The following is a 19,990-nucleotide window of genomic DNA, read 5'->3' as shown; positions in this document are numbered from 1 at the left end:
TGAACTTGTATTACCATATACTTATGTAAATACCATAGACTTATGAAGGTCTTTTTTGTATCCATGTGAAGTATTTTGATGGACTATATTTTACATATCTCTCTCTCTATACACAACTTTGAATTATTCTTTTTTGGATTTTCAGTCATGAAATTCATGTTTCCCGTTAGCTTCATTTTTTGTCACGTTATATATTGTCTTTGCTTGTGTTTTAATGTGATAGAAAACTCAGATTTCTATTGCTTTGATTTCCCAAATTCCTTGGAACAATCTAAATTAGACGCCTACACCCCAAATGCCATGAGCGCTTTCACTTTGTTTGTTAGGTCTAGATGTCAATTCATATAAAATCCCTGGCAAAGTTATGCGAATATATTTTCCATCGGAAAAGAGGATCTCTGCAAAGGCATTTTCAAAAGCTAGAATAAGAGCTCTATTTTATGGCCCGAGACCGGGCTCTCCAAGATCATTCTTTGCTTTCCCGCAAACTTCAAGTCTGGGATGAGAAGCCTTAATCACTTTCGAGGAGCCGGGTCGACCGCCCATCGCTCACTTGCAAGCTTGACCTACAATCCATCTTGACTTACGAAGGTTATAAAGTGCTCCAACAAATGCGGCTTTGTATCTATTGTTTGGTAGACTCAAGAGATCAACTAAGCGCTTATATATCCGTGGTGCAAAAGGCAATAGAAATTGTTCATTGTCGATTTATTATTAAGCGACCAAGCAATTCAAGGCCGGTACCGCGACAAAGGGCCTTGACAGAGGATCCTAGAATCCCCATGATAGCTTGGATTGCACATTTCTTGTTTAATTTGATATATGACGGCTTGGAAGAGTCAAGATCCCGAGGTCCAAAGGTGGTGCTAAATTCACAATTGCCTAAAGAGCATTTGTTACAAGCTCCTCATCCTCGTGGAATGATCTTCTATGCATTGGAACACGGTTTCTAAGCAATGACGATCTTTGAGCCATAATAATCTCATTTTCCAAAGATAAAAGAGAAGTTACGAATGATAATTGAAGCGGAAGAACAAAGACCTTTGCTTCTTTTCTACTCGGCCTTCTTCGTCTAGATTAAACAAGCCATCTTCATCGAACCACCATTCAGAGGGATGATGATTTATTGACTTTTTACGTCCTAAGCTCACGGTACTAGATGCGGATGGTGCTAAGCCATGGTGAAGATGCGCTTCATCCTGATCTAATGCCTCGTATTCACTTATGAACCTAGAAACAACAGAGTTTGCCACCTAACAATCTCACAATCTGAGTGTTCTGACATTGCAGACTTCTCTTAGATATTTTTCCAACCTTTGAACATAATATTCCAAACTGAATTCATTAATCACTTTTTCTTCATCATCTATATCAACCTCCATGTCAAAGTCAGCATTCACTAGAGAAGACGGGATCTCAATAGAGTATTTGTTACTTAAATCAACTTTCAACTTTAAAGATAAAAAAACTGGGGCAACTACTTCAATCTTACAATCACAATCCATACTAGGGTCACCAAAATTAGCATCAAAACAATCTTCTATTGCTAAGTGCCTAAGTTTAGGACAACAAATATCAAGACTCCTTAGCTTGTCGAACTCAATATCGGTTAAGCTCAACGACTCAAGAAACGGGCAGCCTGAGAAGATCTTAGTGGCATCCTTAGAGAGAGAGTCGCAATAATACTGAGAGAGAATAGGAGAGAGAGTGAAAGTCGCGATAACATTGAGAGAGAATCACGAATGAAGATATGGGAGAGAGAACAGGAGAGAGAATCACGAATGAAGATATGGGAGAGAGAACAGGAGAGAGAGAATATGAGCGAGTTTGGGGTTTGGGGTTTTCTAAAACCCTTCGTGAGTATATTTCGTATTTCGATATTTCGGTGTTTAAGTTGAGTCCGCTTAAGAGCGGGGCTGATATATATATATATATATATATTGCTAATTTCATTGAAACATTCCAATCCCCTTGGATAACCAATATATATTTGTACTTAATCGCAAAATGTAATGAAATAAATAACACATTTCCCATTTAATTCATATAAATATAATCAGCCTAATCTAAATCCAAATGAAAAAATAACCTAATCTCGTCAAAATCAATCACCCACGTATGAACAAATTGGACAAATCCACAACGCTTTCCCAACTGGTAGCATTCATTCCTCTAAGGGAGCCCCAAAATCCTAGCTCACATCTTTTAACACACTAGCCCACTTGAATTCTGCAATTGAAAAGAGGTGGCGAAACTTAATATAACTTGATATAAAATAGCCAGTATTAACGTAATTGTACTTCAAGCAAAGCCAGCACCTCAAAAGGTTGAAGCCAAGTCTGCACCTATATAAATCTTTATCTATTTGGGGGTTTTATACCAATTAGCAATCTATGGAAGGACATAACCAAATTTCTTGGACAGAACCACGAATTACTCAGGCTACTCACACAAAAAAGTCATAGTTGTCTTTTGCTTGGTAAATTTATACTCACTCAACCAGTAAAAGCTCCCCCCCCCGTAAAGTATAGATTGTTGGGTAAATTCAACATGTTTAGTCTGTGACTGGTGTAGCCCTTCATCGAGATAAAAGTCACATGCAGACAAACATATAAATTTTGCAAGGTGCCACACTAAGCAATATAACGGAGCAATTAAATAAGTAAACACAAATAGCCCACAAAGAACTACATACCTGAAATTATCAGAGTTGAAAAAATAAGAGTCCTCATCCATGTTCATTACCGTCAAAAAATCAAGTGACTGAATGTCAGATACATGGCCAAGTAACCTCACCCATGCACTGCTTAAGCACCTTAAGTTCTAAAAGATAGTAAAATTGTTTGACAATAAGAATTAGTCACTTTTTTAAATCATCTATAAAACTACCAATAGAGGTGGGGGAAAAGGTCTGTTGAGCATAAATAAGCTCGGTTCAGTAAGTTGTTAAAATGTGTAGCAAAGTGAACTCCAAGTAATATTTTGTTTTCAATGCAAGGAGAAATTCATTGACTTGGGTTAGATCATACTTGAGAATCCTGAAGTGATCTGGGTTTTGCCTCCAATGTTGACATCAGTAGAGTTCGAAGAAATATGACAACTTATGGGTAGAACTTCTGTGACTGTCTGGTGACCTGCAGAACCATGGAGCACAAGAAAGATCCAATGGCAATGTCACGCCCACGTCTTATTGGACAATGCATCAAATACTCGCACATTAACAAGACCATTAGTGTCATGACAACATGACGGAAATCGGAGCATGGAAATATCGTGGGCCATATCCTTAAAAGAAATAATGTCTTCATAGAAGGCCAAGAACTCGTCTCTGCAAGATGTCTGTGCATTAGTAAAAAAAACTAGTACAAGGAAGTTGTTTTATTCAAGCTGGAAAGTACCTCACAAAATTGAGTTCTGGTGTGATGTATGTTTTGCCGAGCACAAATTGCTACAAAGTACAGAGTGTCCATGCTCATCTCCATCAATGGTTTAACCAACAAGTTCAAGAGTTTGAAGTTCAATGACTTCTTATCTGTAATGACAACAAAATACTACAATAGGACACCATAAAAAACCTAAGAAAAAAAATAACAATTCATTACAAGAACACTTGCTTTTATTTTTATTAAATGCCAAGCTTGTCACATACTCAAGTGCAACTCTAACTTAGATCCAGGTATGCCAGACTAAAAACTAAGCTTAGTTAAACATCAGGGTGAATTTTAGGGTCACAAGCACAACCTAAAAGATGATTAACTTCAGAACTTGTGTTCTGACACAAAATCAGCCTTGTGTCAAGCCGCCCCAAAAGTGTGTAGTAATTGTTACCTAAAAGAATTTGAAGTTTTAACTCCATTATATTACATTTTTATACTTTATATGACAAAAAACAAACACTAGCAAACAGATTTACTAGAAAAAAGCGTATAAATGACACCAAAATAAATCAAATATGAAATGAGCCTAGCATAACATAAGCTAAAGCAGGCAAGAGTATTGTTAAGTCAGGACCTAGGTTCTATTTGGTGTTAATGGGCTCCCTTGTTTCACTCTATAAAAGAAGCCACTCACAAATATAATAATACATTGATGTTGAAACTTATGAAGATTTCGTTAAAACAATTACTAAGCCCAAGAACCCAAAGTGCAGCTCTATTACTAAGTCCAAGAAGGCAAGAACCCATACCTCTCTGCTAACTTTTCTCTGTGAGTGGGCAGAACCTTGATTCAACAAGTTATTTGAACATGTAGCAAATATATTAATAAATTCATCATAGGCAACACATCAACTGATCTGCACCGAAGGCAATGGAACATGGTCTAATCAAACCAACTCTAATCAATGTGAACGTAAGAGTTGATAGGTGGAATTCATACTGCACCAAAGGCAATGGCCCAAACATTGTTACTAAATATAAAACAAATAACTAACTATTAACCCAAAGTTCCCCATTGTTAACACAAACAAATAACTAATTAGTACAAAGTTCCTAAATTCTACCATAGTAGTATATCTCCCTAAACCCAAACCACATTATTAACACCACCTTTTTTCCATTTCTCCGTCTAGATAAACTAAAACCAACATCAACCCAATTTTCCCCATCTATGCTCTTTGTTCAACTAATTTCACAATCACTCCAAACACACATTTGAGAAACATCAAGAAATGACTAAAATTTAAGTAAATGGATCATGAAATGACTAAAATTTGAGTTACATTTATAGAGAAGCTAAACAGAACAAAACCCAAATCAACCAAATCATTTAAAATGGAAAAAATAAACATGCCCATCTCACAAAATCAAAATTTTATCCTTGTATAAGTAAATGAACCATTAAATGAAATTAAAAAAATAAAAGGCTCACATGGGATTTTGTAGAATGAAGGAGCAGCAACATCTCAGAGAATCCATGCATGAAGTGATAAGAGAGACCAAGAAGACAACCATAATCAAGTCCAACAGAAAGTCTTGCGATCCCAGAAGCTACTGAAATAAACCCAAATGCGTATATTAGACGAAAGCCCTAAAAGTTGAGAGGAAATGGTAAAGCCATACCGAAGAGATAGAATGCTGCACTTGAAATCCCAAAAAACGAAGCAACAGAACTTCCCAATACCTGAAATCTCAAAATTCAGACCCCTCTTCTTTGAATATGTGTTTGTGAAACATAACCACAAACATAAACAAGCGGTTTCATTACCTGAACAATAGGTTCAAATGGCTGTTGAGGTGGAGAATTGGTGTTGCTGGTGGAGAGATTTAAGAAGAAAGGGCCGAGTGCAGACGAAGAGGCTAAGTCTAGGAGTGGGTTTCTATTTTGAAACAAACTACCCCTCTTTTTACTTTGTCCTTATTTCTTTTGAGGTTTTTTTTTTCTTTTTTTTTTAAATTTTTTGACGAAAATAAGGGCGCTAATTAACGAAATGATAGGCGTAGGAAGAATAAATAAATAGTGCCTATTATCTACAGCGGATGCAAGGGTGGACAATAATTTTCTTGCAAAACTAATTTGAAGGTAACAAGAGGTTGCCAATAACAGAGACTATCAGCAACGCTTGAAAGCATTGTCCAAGATTTTACAAATTTTGGAATTCACTGTGAGCATAGAATCAGCAACACTTATTGAACCGTTGCCAAACCTAGCTATTGAACCACATATTTTTCCCTTTCTTAATAGTGTCTGCAACCCTTTCAAGCGTTGCTGAAAGTAAATAATATTTGCTACTCTTAAAAGCGTAGCTAATACTAGCTAAATAATACAAAAAAAATTAATTTAATTATGAGAAAATGCGAGATACATATAGCAACGCTTAAAACCATTGTTGATAATATCATCTATTACCTAATTCAAAAAAGCAATAGCAACGTTTGAAAGCGTAGCAAAAGATATCTATTGGCTATGCATTGTAAGCATAGCAAATAATTCCGTAGCAAAAAATCCCATCTCTTGTAGTGAGGTGTTCTTAAATATTGGGGTATCTCGAAAGTAGTAAGTTTTAACACTCTAAAACCTAAAACAAAAATATATAGTGGTAATTGAAAGCATTAAAATTAATCCATGACCTATTAACAAAGGAAATTACTTTTGCTTACAATAAAAACGAGCAAGGACGATTCATTGAAATCAGTTCAGTCCATAGCGAAATCAACTGTTCACACAATTAACAGATACAAACCCATACTATGCTTAAACTAATAAGAAATCAATTCAATCATTTAAAAACTGAAACAAACCCATACTATGCTTAAACGAGTAAAGAGAACTGGAAATACCCGAATTGATGTGAAGAGAAATTTGGAAGTTGAAAAAAAAAATGTAATATGTATAGCAACGTGGAATTTAAAATATACCATGTTTATCATAAATTAAACCCTTGAAACCCCAATTCTAAACCCTAACAACCCAAACATGCTATATTATTGAAATTGAAAAACAATTAATGGATATTAAAGGGGGTGAATGAGAGAGACAAAGAGCTCTAAACCTGTTTGCCTTGCTTCTTCCTCTGCGACTCCTTTCAAAATCTGCCGATAAAGATTTGTGAATACAGTAGTGGTACCCCGAAAAAAGTGTTACAAAGCAACCTACAAAATCACCAAAACAAAATATTAGTATAAATGAAATGAAATCTTTATTTTAAAAACACTAAAAATGAGTGAATTTGTATTTGGTTGAGTGAGTGAGAGAAGCTAGCATCAAGTGGGTGAGACAGGACAAACAATTAGCTTAAGGGTTTTTTCTGGTTATTTTCTTAATTTTCCAAAACAAATAGGTGGGAAGTGAAATTAGTTTGTCGCTTGGTATTTAGAAAATAATCCTAATTGACAGAAGTGAAGAAAGTGTCATGAGAGATCGTGTGATTCATTTTGTTTGTTTATTTTTTCTTATATTTTTTCCTTTTTTCTGAAGCATAACCTGAGTGTTTGAAGAAAGTGGGTCGGGAGACTAAACGTGGGCTTCAAAGTAGTTTTTTAGTGCAGTTGTGGGGTGGGACTAAAAAATTAGAATTTGGTCTTCTATGACTGTTACATAAAGTCCAGGAACATATAACTATTTTAATAAAATAGTCAAATAGTTCTCCACACATATACACCTTTAGAAAAAAACCATTTGTGATCATTTTGAAAAAGCACGTCACCAAAAACTTTTTAAAACAATCACAAAAGCCCTTTTCTGCTATTTGTGACCGTTTTGAATAGAACAGTCACAAATAACATTTTAAAACAGTCACAAAAACCCTTTTTTGTACTAGTGATCCTCTCTCCAACTTCCACACACCGTTGCAAGATGGGCCTCCATCTTGTATACGACTCACTCCGCTCATGAGCGATTTTCGCATTCCACCAAACATGTTCAATCTTCTACCCATCTTCCACATGTTAGACCACGAGTTACCATACGAGCATCTACGACGGATACATGAAGTATGTAATACCTTTCATCATCTGGGTGTCACCGACGATCAGGTTAAGCTACGAGTGTTTCCTTTTACTCTAGCTGGTAAGAGTCATGCTTGGCTTCTTTCACAGAAAGTTTACTCTTTCGATACATGGGGAAATGTTGTGTTCTCCTTCATGAAGAAGTACTTTCCGCCGAAGAAAATAGAAGAGATAAGAAGCAAGATACAGTTCTTCAAACAGAGTCCGAGTGAGACATTTTCCGAAACATGGGATAGATTCTCTGACCTACTTTATTCATGTCCTCACCATAAACTAGAAAAATCCACTCTTGTCCAATGTTTCTTCAAAGGCCTTCTCTCAGAACACAAAGTAATCGTCGACATCATGAGTAATGGTAATGTTTTGGATAGAGGTGCAACTAAAGCCTTAACCTTTCTTGAAAACCAAGCTAAAAAGAGTACCCATTGGGGCGACATAAAGAATTTCAGAATAGTCCAACCCAGTACATCTAAGACTAGTGGTATTTTTGAGGTGAAATCAGATCCAGAAATTAAAACCTTAATCGAAACCCTCACAACCAAACAAAATAACCAAACCCCTCATCCTGTCATGAACGTAAATACCTCACCATGCAATTTCTGTCTAAGCTTAAATCATATAGATGCCACCTGTCCCTTGATCACAAACCTATCAGCACTTCAGCCAGAAAAAAATATGTGCTTTCAATGTACCAATTGCAAATGCACCGTGGAGACAACATCCAAACTTCGCATGGACCAACATTCCACAAAACCAAACACCACCAAGTTTCCACAAACCAACAAATACATTCAGACAATGACAAGGACAAGGTACCTATAACAATCAGAATGGAGCATTGGTTCAATCCTAGTTTAACCAGAACTATCAAAACCCACCTATCAACAACCAAAGAGACCTCTAGTTCCCGTTACACCATCAATTAGTGTCCAAACAGATAAGCCCACCGAAATAATGCTATCTGTCATACAACAACAAGCCCAAATCCTAGCATCCATGTAACAATTTCTGAACTTGTTAGCCCAAGATAAAACCCAGAAAGGTGTGTTCCCAGGTTAACTTATTCCTAATCCTAAACCAACAAACACAGCCTTTGAAGTAACAAGTGATGTGAACGAAGCTGGAGCACTAAAAAATCTTTCTTAATCATCCCATTTACGAGGATTGACTCTTCTTTCTTGATGTATTCCTTTCCCATTCCATTCCATCTTTTGCTTTAAGGGGATACATCAATAAGGTAACTGGACCTCTCCACTTGGAGGGTGTGGTTGTAAGTGTTAGAGCCTTAGTCCACAGCCTATCTCGTATATTCTTTGTAAAACACTTTTTGCTCGTCGTTGGAGTAAGTGTGAACCTGTGGAGTGAGTATACAATTTTTCTTTTCTTTATTTTACACTTATTTTTCAAAAATGTTTGTTTTCTTTGTGCTGTTAATGATAGCTTCTCGATACATCAATAGTTAAGTGATTTTTCAAAATAGGCAATGGATTTTACACAGATCAACCCCTAGAATAACGCAATCTAGGGGTGATTTGAGATAAGATTTGCTTACTAAGGGTCGCCTATATCACCGAGCTTTGTAGGAACCGTTATTTTAGAATGTAAATTTCTACAAACCGTGAAAACCATGCACAGCGGAATAAATGGGGTTCACGATTTTGATTGGAAAACATACCTGTAGATCAGCTGTGATAACTCTGAGAATCCAGAATCAGTAACCTCTTGATCTTCTGTTGTATTCTTATGCACAGAGTGGACGTTGTGTGGGCAACGATCTTCCAACCTCTTCTTTCTCTCTTGGCCTCTCTCACTCACAAAGTTTGGAACCGATTTTTAGATCTACTTTTCTTGAGCAAAACCTTGAGAAAAACGGCCAGAGAAAGAGGTTTCTATTTATAGGCTACAACAGGGACCATGAGGAGAAATTAGGGTTGGGCCTCCTGACGGGCTTGGGCTTCCCATGTTCGCCCAGAACACACGGCCCAAGTCCGTTAACAAATGACTTATTCCACTAAAGGCCATTGTTGCACTACCGCCATAATCCCAAATTATATGTTACGTTTATGGGCTCCATATTATATGCTTGTTGATCTCCCCATATTTAAGATATCGAATGCCTGTTGATTAAGTCAAGTTACTGACAACTACATTAATCAACTTCTTATGTCCTTGAGTAGTACCACTCAACCTCATTGTCATGTCGGATTAAATCCACCTGCAGGGTTTACATGACAATCCTTATGAGCTCTTTAAAGGGACATCATCAGCCCGACTTCCTGCGGGTCACATATTCCATCTATAATCAACAACACACCTTACATAAAATGTCATTACCCAATCCATCGAGTTTGTTGATTCACAAATGAATCTTACTCATTGATGATTTAAAGCAATGTACAATGCACGTAAGTGCCCATTATTATATCCGGATTAAGAGGACAAACATCCATAATAACAGAGGTGTTTGTTCTCTTATATAATAAGTATAAAGAGAAACAACCTCACTTGGTCCTGTTCAATACACACAAAGTGTACTAGTGTAATCCTGTAGTCAAGATAGACTAATACTAGATTATACTACAACCGCACTAATGGTTTGTCCAAATCCATTTAGGTTGTGAACGTTTACTTATACTTTATAAGGTACTGATGATATGATTTTCTGTGTGTCACCACACACCATATCATCTACAATATAAAGTATTAGACACATGCATATAACTAATAACATATATAATATGCATAACATTTGCCCATATGATTCTCATTCAAAATATAAAGAATTAGAGTTAATACAAAAGTAATGCTTTTAGTATATAACCCTATCACTATTCGCCTGGGTCAGGACATTCCATGCCTTGCACAGTAAATCCCCCAACTTGCATAGCTGAAGCTCTGTTTGTCTAGATTGGGTTCGCCACAGAGCTGACATGAAATTTGCTTAAGATTATCTTTCATGATTTGTTTTGAAATAGTAACATCTAGAATCACAGCTTTTGAGTACGAGTTTCTTAAAATATCTCTCCATAGTTTTGAAAACCAGATGATATTAAAATGAAAATTATACACCGGAGTAACCAAAATGATACCGGATTAACGTATAATTTTATCTTCTTGGCAAAACCTCTATATGGATATAGATATATTTTGAATGAGAAAACCAACTAAAATAAAAATAAAAATAAGGCATCTCCAAACTAGAATTAAACAAATAGAGTAACCCAAAGTGATACTATTCTCTGTTTAATTCTATCTTTTACCTCCACCTTTCTATTTTGTCTCGAGAATCTGACGTCAAAAAACTCATATTTGTACAAATTTTCAAAGTTTGTATTTCTTAAAAATCCTTCTCCTCTCGTTTAAATCTTTTCCCCTTCTAAATCTCTCTCGTTTCTGAAAAACTCTTCAAAAATATCTTCTGGAGTAAACAAAAACCCTCCACCTAGAAAGACTAGATGGATCAGTTTCAATGATCGTGTGCAAGCACTTCCTAGAAAACTGCAGTTTAAGATATGGACACATATAACGAAAATCATTCCTAGTTTAGATAAGAGTTCATTCGCACACAAGAGACGAGCTATGAGAGAAGGCTGGTGCTTGAACTGTCAAACACCAACTTGCCCCGGTCTTCAACCTCATAATAATTATGTTTATAAAGTCTACATGTGTTATCCCCCAGTGCATTACGCTCAGTCTAATAGAGTAATTTAGCTATTTGGTTGGGATTGACTCAAGTTTTCAAAAACTTTAAAGTCTTGGGGATCTGACTTAAAACAACCCACCTTTTTAAAATTTCTATCAAACTTATTCAAAACCCAAAAAAATTAATTAAAATTTTCTTTCTTTTATCAATACATATTTCCCTACAGTTCCTATACAATTATCCACCATTGGATGTGAGTGTACCCTATACCGTTACGTTGTATTTTCGATGCTGATAGTTTTGGTACCTCACGGGTCAAGATTGGATGAGTAACAAAGTGTGGATAAGCTTTTGAAGTTGGCAAGGCACTGAGAACAAGATCGGAATTTCCTGATTTCATTTGGGCTTGGGCCAAAATTCCAATTTCATTAAAGAGGCACGTGCTATCAAACTATTTCGCCCACGTGACTACCCACATTCCATCTTCTCCATCACAAAAACCCCCAACCTTAGCTGCCCACACCAGCTCGCGATCGTCCCTATCAAATTGGCGACTGCGACCTCACCTCAACACACCGCCACCCAATTTTTTTTTACAGTCTGCTCTATTTTCAACCCCTATTCCAACTCAAAACCCCAATTTTATCAATACCTACTCTAAATGGCTCGAGTTCTTAAAATCATGCTGGAGCAAAATTTTCAAAACCTCTTATATTCCGATTTGTTTGAAGTGCCCTTCAAGGTTGAGATTAGAAGAAAGGATGGGAACCCTTAGTTTTGTTGGAAGGTGCGGCTTATTCTCCCTCTTTTACTATTTTGTTTTATAATTGCATGCTTAGAGGGGAGGATGACCACATCATGGTTGTCAAGGATGGCCACTCGCTGGAGCTTACCAAGGAGGTGGTGAATGGAGTTCTGGGGATTCTTCTGAAGGCTTATGTTCAAATGGTAAGACCATCGACGTAATGATGGTAGAGACACTTCTTGAGGGGGTTAAAAACCCCAAGTCTCACTACACATTTCAGAGTTCGCTACGAAGGAACCAGCTAGCAGTATCTCAGTGGACAGCCTACAACCTACTAGGCTCAGCCAAACTTCCGGATATAGGTAAGGCAATGGTTCATCTTTTATGGATTCTTCAAAAGCAGAAGAACAACTTCTACATCATCTCCTTTATCTTTGAGTATAAGTCTAAGTCTAAGTATCTTGAGAGTTATGCCTTAGTCCTCTTTATATAAGAGAGGTCTAGGTTTATAATTTTGTGCATGGGCTTTGGAGGCATATTTTGGGCCCTTAAATCAAGCCCAAAACCTAATTACAAATGTCTAAAAACGGTTTCTTTGTTGGAAATTACTGCAACAGCTTTTTTGTCTACTTCTTCTCCTTTGATTAGGTCAAGGATTAGACCATTAGAAAGCTCTTTCCGAGCCGGTCGTTTTGAACAAATAATAGACCCAATTCTGAGGTCTAAGCCCAAAGATAAAGCTTGCAGAAGTTCTGTTGACTTTTCTGCTCTATTTTTGCCCGCGTTGACTTTGAGTTTTCAGCTTTGACTGGGCATTAAAAAGGCTTTTTGTCCTTGAATCTTGGCTTTTAATCATAGAACTTCTTAGCAACCAACCTTTGATCCTTTATCTCGCAAAAGTGACATGGTTCTTCACATATTTGATTCCAATACCTGAAATACATAAACGCACGTAAACAGTCTAACTCATATTTATTATACACATAATTGATCTAAATGTAATGATATTAAGGGGCTAAAACTACATTTTTGGGCTCTTATAAAACCACCCCCAAACAGCATTTTGCTTGTCCTCAAGCAAATATGAGAAATTAATATAAGTGACCAAAAATGGAGTTTTAACTAATCTCTTTTCACCTAGTGCGATTGCATTGACCATATGCAACAAGGCCTTAAACCACTAGGAATTCCCTAGTGGATGAGTTATAGCCTCGTGAGAGTTTTCCAGAGAAGGTATTCACAAACTTCATCTGTACTACAACGACTAAGAAATAAAATTACTGTTTCCTACTTTATTCTTAGATATCTATACATCTCACTAGCTAATACGTGCATAATAATCAATCATCTATGAATAAACATATATATATATATAATGAACTATGCTATGAAATACAATAACAGGTCTGTTTAAGAAACTTTGGAATAACGTCTTTAAGTAGGTCCTCACATATATGTCAAGACAAAAAACACTATAATTTTTCCACTCAAGTTTCGCTCACTCCAGTGTGCAGTGGGCACACTTTACCTTACAATCTCAATGACACACAAGGAAGTCGAAGTCGATCAAACACATCTTCCACTTACTATCATACTAACCTATTCCTAATTGAGTTAGAGGTCTTTATTAGGTGTTGCAGGGATTAGGAGATGGTTTAAGAAGGAAGGAAATTAATATTAAAAAAGAACCAATCTGAGATAATAGAGTCTTCATATTATGTAACTAGAGAAAACCTTGTTCTTTATTTTGCTTATACACTTTGTTTCCATTCTTAGCCATTTTTTTCTTTTTCTTTTGGCTTTTGACTCTTTTGATTATATTTTTGAGTTCCAACTTTTTATTTTATTTATTTATTTTTCTTTTCTTTAGATGGAAACTTTCTTTTCTTATTTGAAGCAACTAACAAATTCTTGGTTTCACAGGTCTTTCTCTTTTCTATTCTTCATTTCATCTCTATTCTCAGACTCATTCAAAAATGGGTAGGCTGATTTTTATTTTTATTTTGTTTTGTAAAAGGGTAAAGGATTTGCGGTTTATGAAAGAATAAAGAAAGGCTCAGAGGGGCGACTAGCGGAAAATTATTTCATAAGGTTTGAATTTCTGGCTATATCGAATCAAAGAGGGCCTAAATTCTCGCTTATGATATGGTAGAATGATCAAGCAAGTGGACGTGTGATTTCTCTATTCAGAATTTACTTCTCCTTTGTGTCATTTCTCAAATATTTTACTCATATAAGGCTTTAGGCTATATTCTCACTGGATTTGTAGAATAAGTACTCTAGCCTAGATTTCATAAACTTACTGCCAAACAATCATAGATACTCATGCAATATATTTATAGATAGATGCAATGATTATTACCTACATATTAACCTAAATTTCTAAAAACTATTATAATGTAAGAGCTAATGTGAAATATCTAGACTAATATCATCATGGAGAAAGAAACAATACCAATATTCCTAAGTGTATATCATAAACTGTTTATTTATATTTTTGAATTTTTGAATTTTTTTAACTATAAAACAAGTGCATATTATACATGTATTATCCTAATAGGTGCCTTGATTTACGCGTGTTTCTATGCTACCCCCAAACAAAACATGCTTTGTCCTCAAAGTATTAAAGTAAGAAGGGTAGAAAATACCATGGAAACGCGTGAAAATTGAAGAACATCTGCAAAACAAATTTAAAACATACTAATATAGATAAATAAAAACAGACGCAACTCTATATGAGTTCCACCCGTTATGGGGATAACAAGAAGTAAATTGCTTAGGACATAAGCAGACACTAACAAAAATAAAAACTTACCTCATATCCAACATTTACTCGTTGTCCTCCTCCTCTATAAAGAATTGAGGTTCCTTGGCATCCTGCCAAGCCATGATAATTTGCCAGGCCTCACGCCATTTATCATCTACAATTGCTAACCGGTTAAGCGCCACTTGGTCGGATGGGGTGTAAGGGGCAACCTAATTAGGTTGTAGCCTCCACCCCAACCAAGTTATTGCACGGAATGAGCGTATAATGCAGTTGGTGGGTTGCACAATGTCAACCCTAATCTAATCCGTGAAACTGGCACAAAAATCCGAAAAGAAACATAACATTATTCGACAAACTAAGACAGGCATAAGAAGATGCTTATGCCTCATACTATGGGTTAGTGCTAAACTAGAAACTAAGGTTTGGGGAAGGTCATAGAGCATATGCCCCGTGGCTAAAGCAAGGAAGATGTTACAAGTGGCATCATTCGCAGAAGAAAAACGCCATTCCCATAATATGTTTAGCATGATAAAAAACATCACCGTGCCCACATTAAGGGACAAGCTACCAAGGGGTACATTATATAGCCCTTGGTCCTCTATACAGAAATTCCTACCCCGTAGGCCTCATGCAAAAACTCATAGGTGTAGACATACATATTATCTACCCAATAGCCCCATGGGTCTTGAATTTCAGCAGGCATAGAAAGCCCAATAGCAAATGCTAATAAGAACTTGGTGATATCCATTGTCTTATCCTCAATGGTGATGGAGAACACATGCTCTCCATCCAGTCTTTCAAAAAATGTACAATGCTTATAAAAATAAGTTGTAAGTGTAGGAGAATATAATTCATCAGAGCTTACCATTAAAGGCTGCCATCCTGCCTGTATGATCACGTCACGGAACCAAGATCCATACGTGTCACTGGCGAATAAATCTTCGAATGACATCTCCAATATGATCTGAGGAGACTTCATATCACACAACACATTCTAGAACTGCTGGAAATAACCACGGAAGAACCTACAAATAATCAGAACTGGAAGTGGTTGTGGAGGTGAAGGGCGCGGGTGCGCTCTTGCCTTGCTCGATATCCAGTGATTTGAGGGCGGACGCGCTTTAACTTTAGGCAAAGTAAAGGGCGTGCGTGCTCCGTGTATGATGAGTGCTATGAAGTGAAAATCAAAGGCAAAGTGGGAGATTCAAAGTGAGTGGTGTGATGTGAAGTTGAGAGTGCACCAAGGATTTATAGAGAACTAGTTTCTAAGTTCCACAAGCTTCCCAACTAGTTAAGGCAACATGATGGAATAAGACAGTTCTAAATCCAAAATAGAAATAGACAAGAGGCATGCTCCAAAACCAAGCCAATAGATTTTTGGCTGGAATTAAAATAGCAATCATCTAATTATGATTCCTTGAGGTTGCACCAAACAACACTTGCTAATTCTAGCAACACCAATTTAGCAACATTCTCACATAATTCAATCATTATCAAGCAGACAATAATAATTCGACAAAAAATGTGTGGATATGATTAGAGGCATTTCTAAATAAATAATTCCACAAACAAGTTGAAAGGGTGGGATTCACGATACAAAACATAACATATGCTGGAAACTAAAATAACTTCAAATTAAATTAAAAAAATAACAATTACAGAATCCAAATATTAACTACTTAACTAACAATTTGGAAATAAAATCTACAAAAAACAAGAAAACAAGTCTTAACACAACAAGAATAAAATAAACTAGCCACGCGACGGTGATGGGCCAGAGTCATCCGTCCTACGCTGACGATGCTCATGCCTCACAGATTCATCAGAAGAAGAACCCTTATGAGGTGGCAAGCGTCATAGAACTTCTACTTAGAATCGGCGTTGTTGTTCCATAAATGCATTCATGGTTCCCCAACACTCATTCTCACGCTGGACGAGAGTCTCCATGTTAACCAGGATATCCCGTTAACTATCGCTGATCTTCTTAAAATTTTCATGAATTGTAACCTGCCTAGTCTGAAGATCTTCACAGATGGTATTAAGAGAACACATGCCACGATGCAGTAAGGAGGCATGGGCTTCATCCGTAGTAGCCTTTTCCCAAACTCCGACATCAAAACATGACGTCTCATCCTCATCCTCCTCACTCGATTCCGTCTCAACACCCCTATCCTCAGTTAACTTCCACTTTCTCTGAATACATTATTTATAAATCCGTGGATTTGCATGTAACTTCAACATAATCCTATCAGTCTTCGGAACACAGCCCCATTGCTTCATAGTCTTAGTAATCAAAGTAGGTAAGGGTGCATTATTACTACCAACACATCGAATCTCAGCTAACAAAAAGTCGAGGATGCAAAAATCATACCTCTTCTCCTGCAAGACCCAGAGAACATGCAGGCTGCTCGCATTAATGTCACTGACTTTCGTAGTGCAAATGACATTCCGTCTAATCCACTGAGCTACAGCCAGTAGCTGGTTGGTTCTCAGAGACGATTGTCGAACACAATGCAGTTTTGTATTATACTGCCCTTCCAATACAGTCTCTCGCATCAAAGCCTCGATTCCTTCGAACTGAGATTCTTGCAATGTCAGTGTGAGGCGTCTTGCCTTAACGCCAAGAATATTAGACAACACATCTGTACACAATTACCTCCTCTTACCATTCACTCTCACAAAAATCTTCCGACCCTCAATCTCCCTCTTCTTATAAAAACTCAACACCAAATCGGTGAGATAAAAATCATTTGCCGAATACCTCAACCCTTTCCACCTCCTACTAATCATCTAAGTATCATAAAAGGGTGAAAATTGTTTAAAAGCAAAAGCTTGTTCTAGAAGATTTTTTTGGTTTTGAGTAGCCATTAGGGTTTGGAATTCGAATTTGGGTGGAATGCAAGGTGGGGAGGAGTTTTAATTGAAACTCTATTGGAAAAAATTGGAGTGGGTTGCAGTGGTTTTTTTTTTAAATGGTTCGATGCTGTTCTTGGAGGCGGGGAGAAGATAAAGAACGCGAAGGAGTTTAAACGCATGGGGTTTAACCTATTGGGCCCAAACCCAAAACAAATTTTGAAATACCCATTCCATCTTATGCCACATAAAATTAAAACTAAAATTTCTAATTCGTTAACGGTCCGATTTTTGCGAATGAGCTATGAAAACGATCATCAAAGAGAGTACAATCTAATGATCTATAAAAATACTCAAATATAACTATGGTTGGCATATAAGAAAATATAAAATGCCTTGAAGTACGTGCATGACATAAGTTATATAGGAAATGTTATTTTCAGAACGCAAATTTCTACAAACCGCGAGAACCACGCACATCAGAATTAATGGGTTCTCACAATTTTGGATTAGAGAACATACCTTTTCGATCCGGTTTAGATAACTTTGAGAATCCAAGCTTTATGAATCCGAATCAACAATCAACCCCTTGATCTTCTATTGTATTCCTTTAGAATAGATTGGACGTTGTGTGGGAACGATCTACCAATCCCTTTCTTTCTCACAAAGCTAGATCCAATTTTGGATCTATCTTTCCTTGCCTCTTTTTCTAATACAGTGAATAGTGAATTTCAACAAGAGAGAGACTATTCTATTTATAGGCTACAATAGGGACCATGAGGAGAAATTAGGATTGGGCCTCCTGACGGGCTTGGGCTTATTCCACTAAAGGCCATTGTTGCACTACCGCCCTAATCCTAAATTACGTGTCAGCGTTTATGGGCTCCATATTATATGCTCGTTGATCTCCTCGTGTTTAAGATATTGAATGTCCGTTGATTAAGTCAAGTTACTGACAACTACATTAATCAACTTCTTATGTCCTTGAGTAGTACCACTCAACCTCATTGTCATGTCGAAATAAATCCACCTGTAGGGTTTACATGACAATGTTTTTGAGCTCCTCAAGGGGACATCATCAACCCGACTTCCTGCGGGTCACAGATTTCTTCTATAATCAACAGCACACCTTACATACAATGTCATTACCCAATCCATCGAGTTTGTTGATTCACAAATGAATCTCACTCATTGATGATTTAAAGCAATATACAATGCACGTAAGTGCCCATTATTATATCTGGATTAAGAGGACAAACATCCATAATAACAGAGGTGTTTGTTCTCTTATATAATAAATATAAAGAGAAACAACCTCACTTGGTCCTGTTCAATACACAAAAAGTGTACTAGTGTAATCCTATAGTTAAGATAGACTAATACCAGATTATACTACAACCGTACCAATGGTTTGTCCAAATCCATCTAGGTTGTGAACGATTACTTATACTTTATAAGGTACTGATGATATAATCTTTTGTGTGTCCACACAATATCATCTACAACATAAAGTATTAGACACATACATATAACTAATATGCATAACATTTGCCCATATGATTCTCATTCAAAAAATGAAGAATTAGAGTTAATACAAAAGTAATGCTTTTAGTATATAACCCTATCAAGTTATGTGAGCAAAATGAATCTAAATTCATAGATAGTGTCAACCCGAATCAAAATATGACTAAACGGCATAAAAAACCAGAATAAGAAGTTGAGCGAACAAGAATGGAAAGACCAACACCCCACCCCTAAACAAATTTTGAAAACATGGTTTAGAAAATTTGTTTAAACAAGTGGGTCTTTTAAAGTCAGATTCCCGAGACTTGCTAGATTATAATTTTTCTGGTTTTAACATTTTATATATTTTTATGAATAAGTTTTAATATAAAGGAAAACAATAAAGCAATAAAGACATAATTCACACCATAGAGAAACATGACTCAAAAATCGAGAAAACATGTAAGAGTGGAAAACGTGAATTATGTTAAACATGGACTTAGGATCAGATACTTACAGCCACACACTCCAAAGGGAGGGCCCGGTTACCTGAATGGTGAACTCACCAATATATGGAAATGAAAGGAAGTACACTAACAACAAATGTCAGTCTTTATAGACAGGGTCCTGTAAAAGGACGTTCTCCACATCTGGGGACATTAACTCATGAAAATGTTTTAATCGTTCACCATTAACTTGAAAGGTATTGTTGTTCTTGGGATTTAACAAGGTGATTGCCTCGTAAGGGGTGACTTCAATAACCATTAAAGGACCAGACCAATGGATTTTTAATTTTCCAAGGAAAATGTGCAAACAGGAGTTATAAAGCAAGACCTTTTGACCAACCACAAACTCCTTATGCAAAATTTGTTTATCATGAACACGTTTCATGTTAGCTTTATAATCTTTGGCGAGATCATAAGAATCGCTACGGATTTCTTCAAGCTCATTTAATTACAATTTGCGCCTGACACCTGCCTCATCATAATTGAAGTTAAGACTTTTTATAGCCTACATAGCACGGTGCTCTAATT

The 19,990-nt window shown here is 36.5% G+C and overlaps 1 protein-coding gene and 1 pseudogene across 1 annotated transcript; both read right to left on the bottom strand.

The window, feature by feature from the left end:
- Window positions 1–276: 276 nt before the first annotated feature.
- On the bottom strand, window positions 277–3,230 carry LOC147497265 (armadillo repeat-containing protein LFR-like; annotated as a pseudogene).
- Window positions 3,154–17,390, bottom strand: LOC147497264 (uncharacterized). Its single transcript, XM_086562823.1, has 8 exons — window positions 17,267–17,390; window positions 16,972–16,979; window positions 16,608–16,793; window positions 5,206–5,340; window positions 5,061–5,121; window positions 4,870–4,991; window positions 3,399–3,551; window positions 3,154–3,328 (listed from the first exon to the last, which is right to left on the bottom strand). Exons 1-8 carry the CDS (start codon window positions 17,388–17,390, stop codon window positions 3,305–3,307), a joined length of 813 nt encoding a protein of 270 aa, XP_086418949.1. The 3' UTR covers window positions 3,154–3,304.
- Between the last annotated feature and the right edge of the window lie 2,600 nt (window positions 17,391–19,990).

Source organism: Coptis chinensis, chromosome 5 (assembly GCF_015680905.1).
Source record: "Coptis chinensis isolate HL-2020 chromosome 5, ASM1568090v1, whole genome shotgun sequence".
In the NCBI taxonomy this organism is placed as follows: domain Eukaryota; kingdom Viridiplantae; phylum Streptophyta; class Magnoliopsida; order Ranunculales; family Ranunculaceae; genus Coptis; species Coptis chinensis.
Note: the sequence above shows the minus strand (reverse complement) of the source record. Positions and strands in the feature narration are given on the sequence as shown.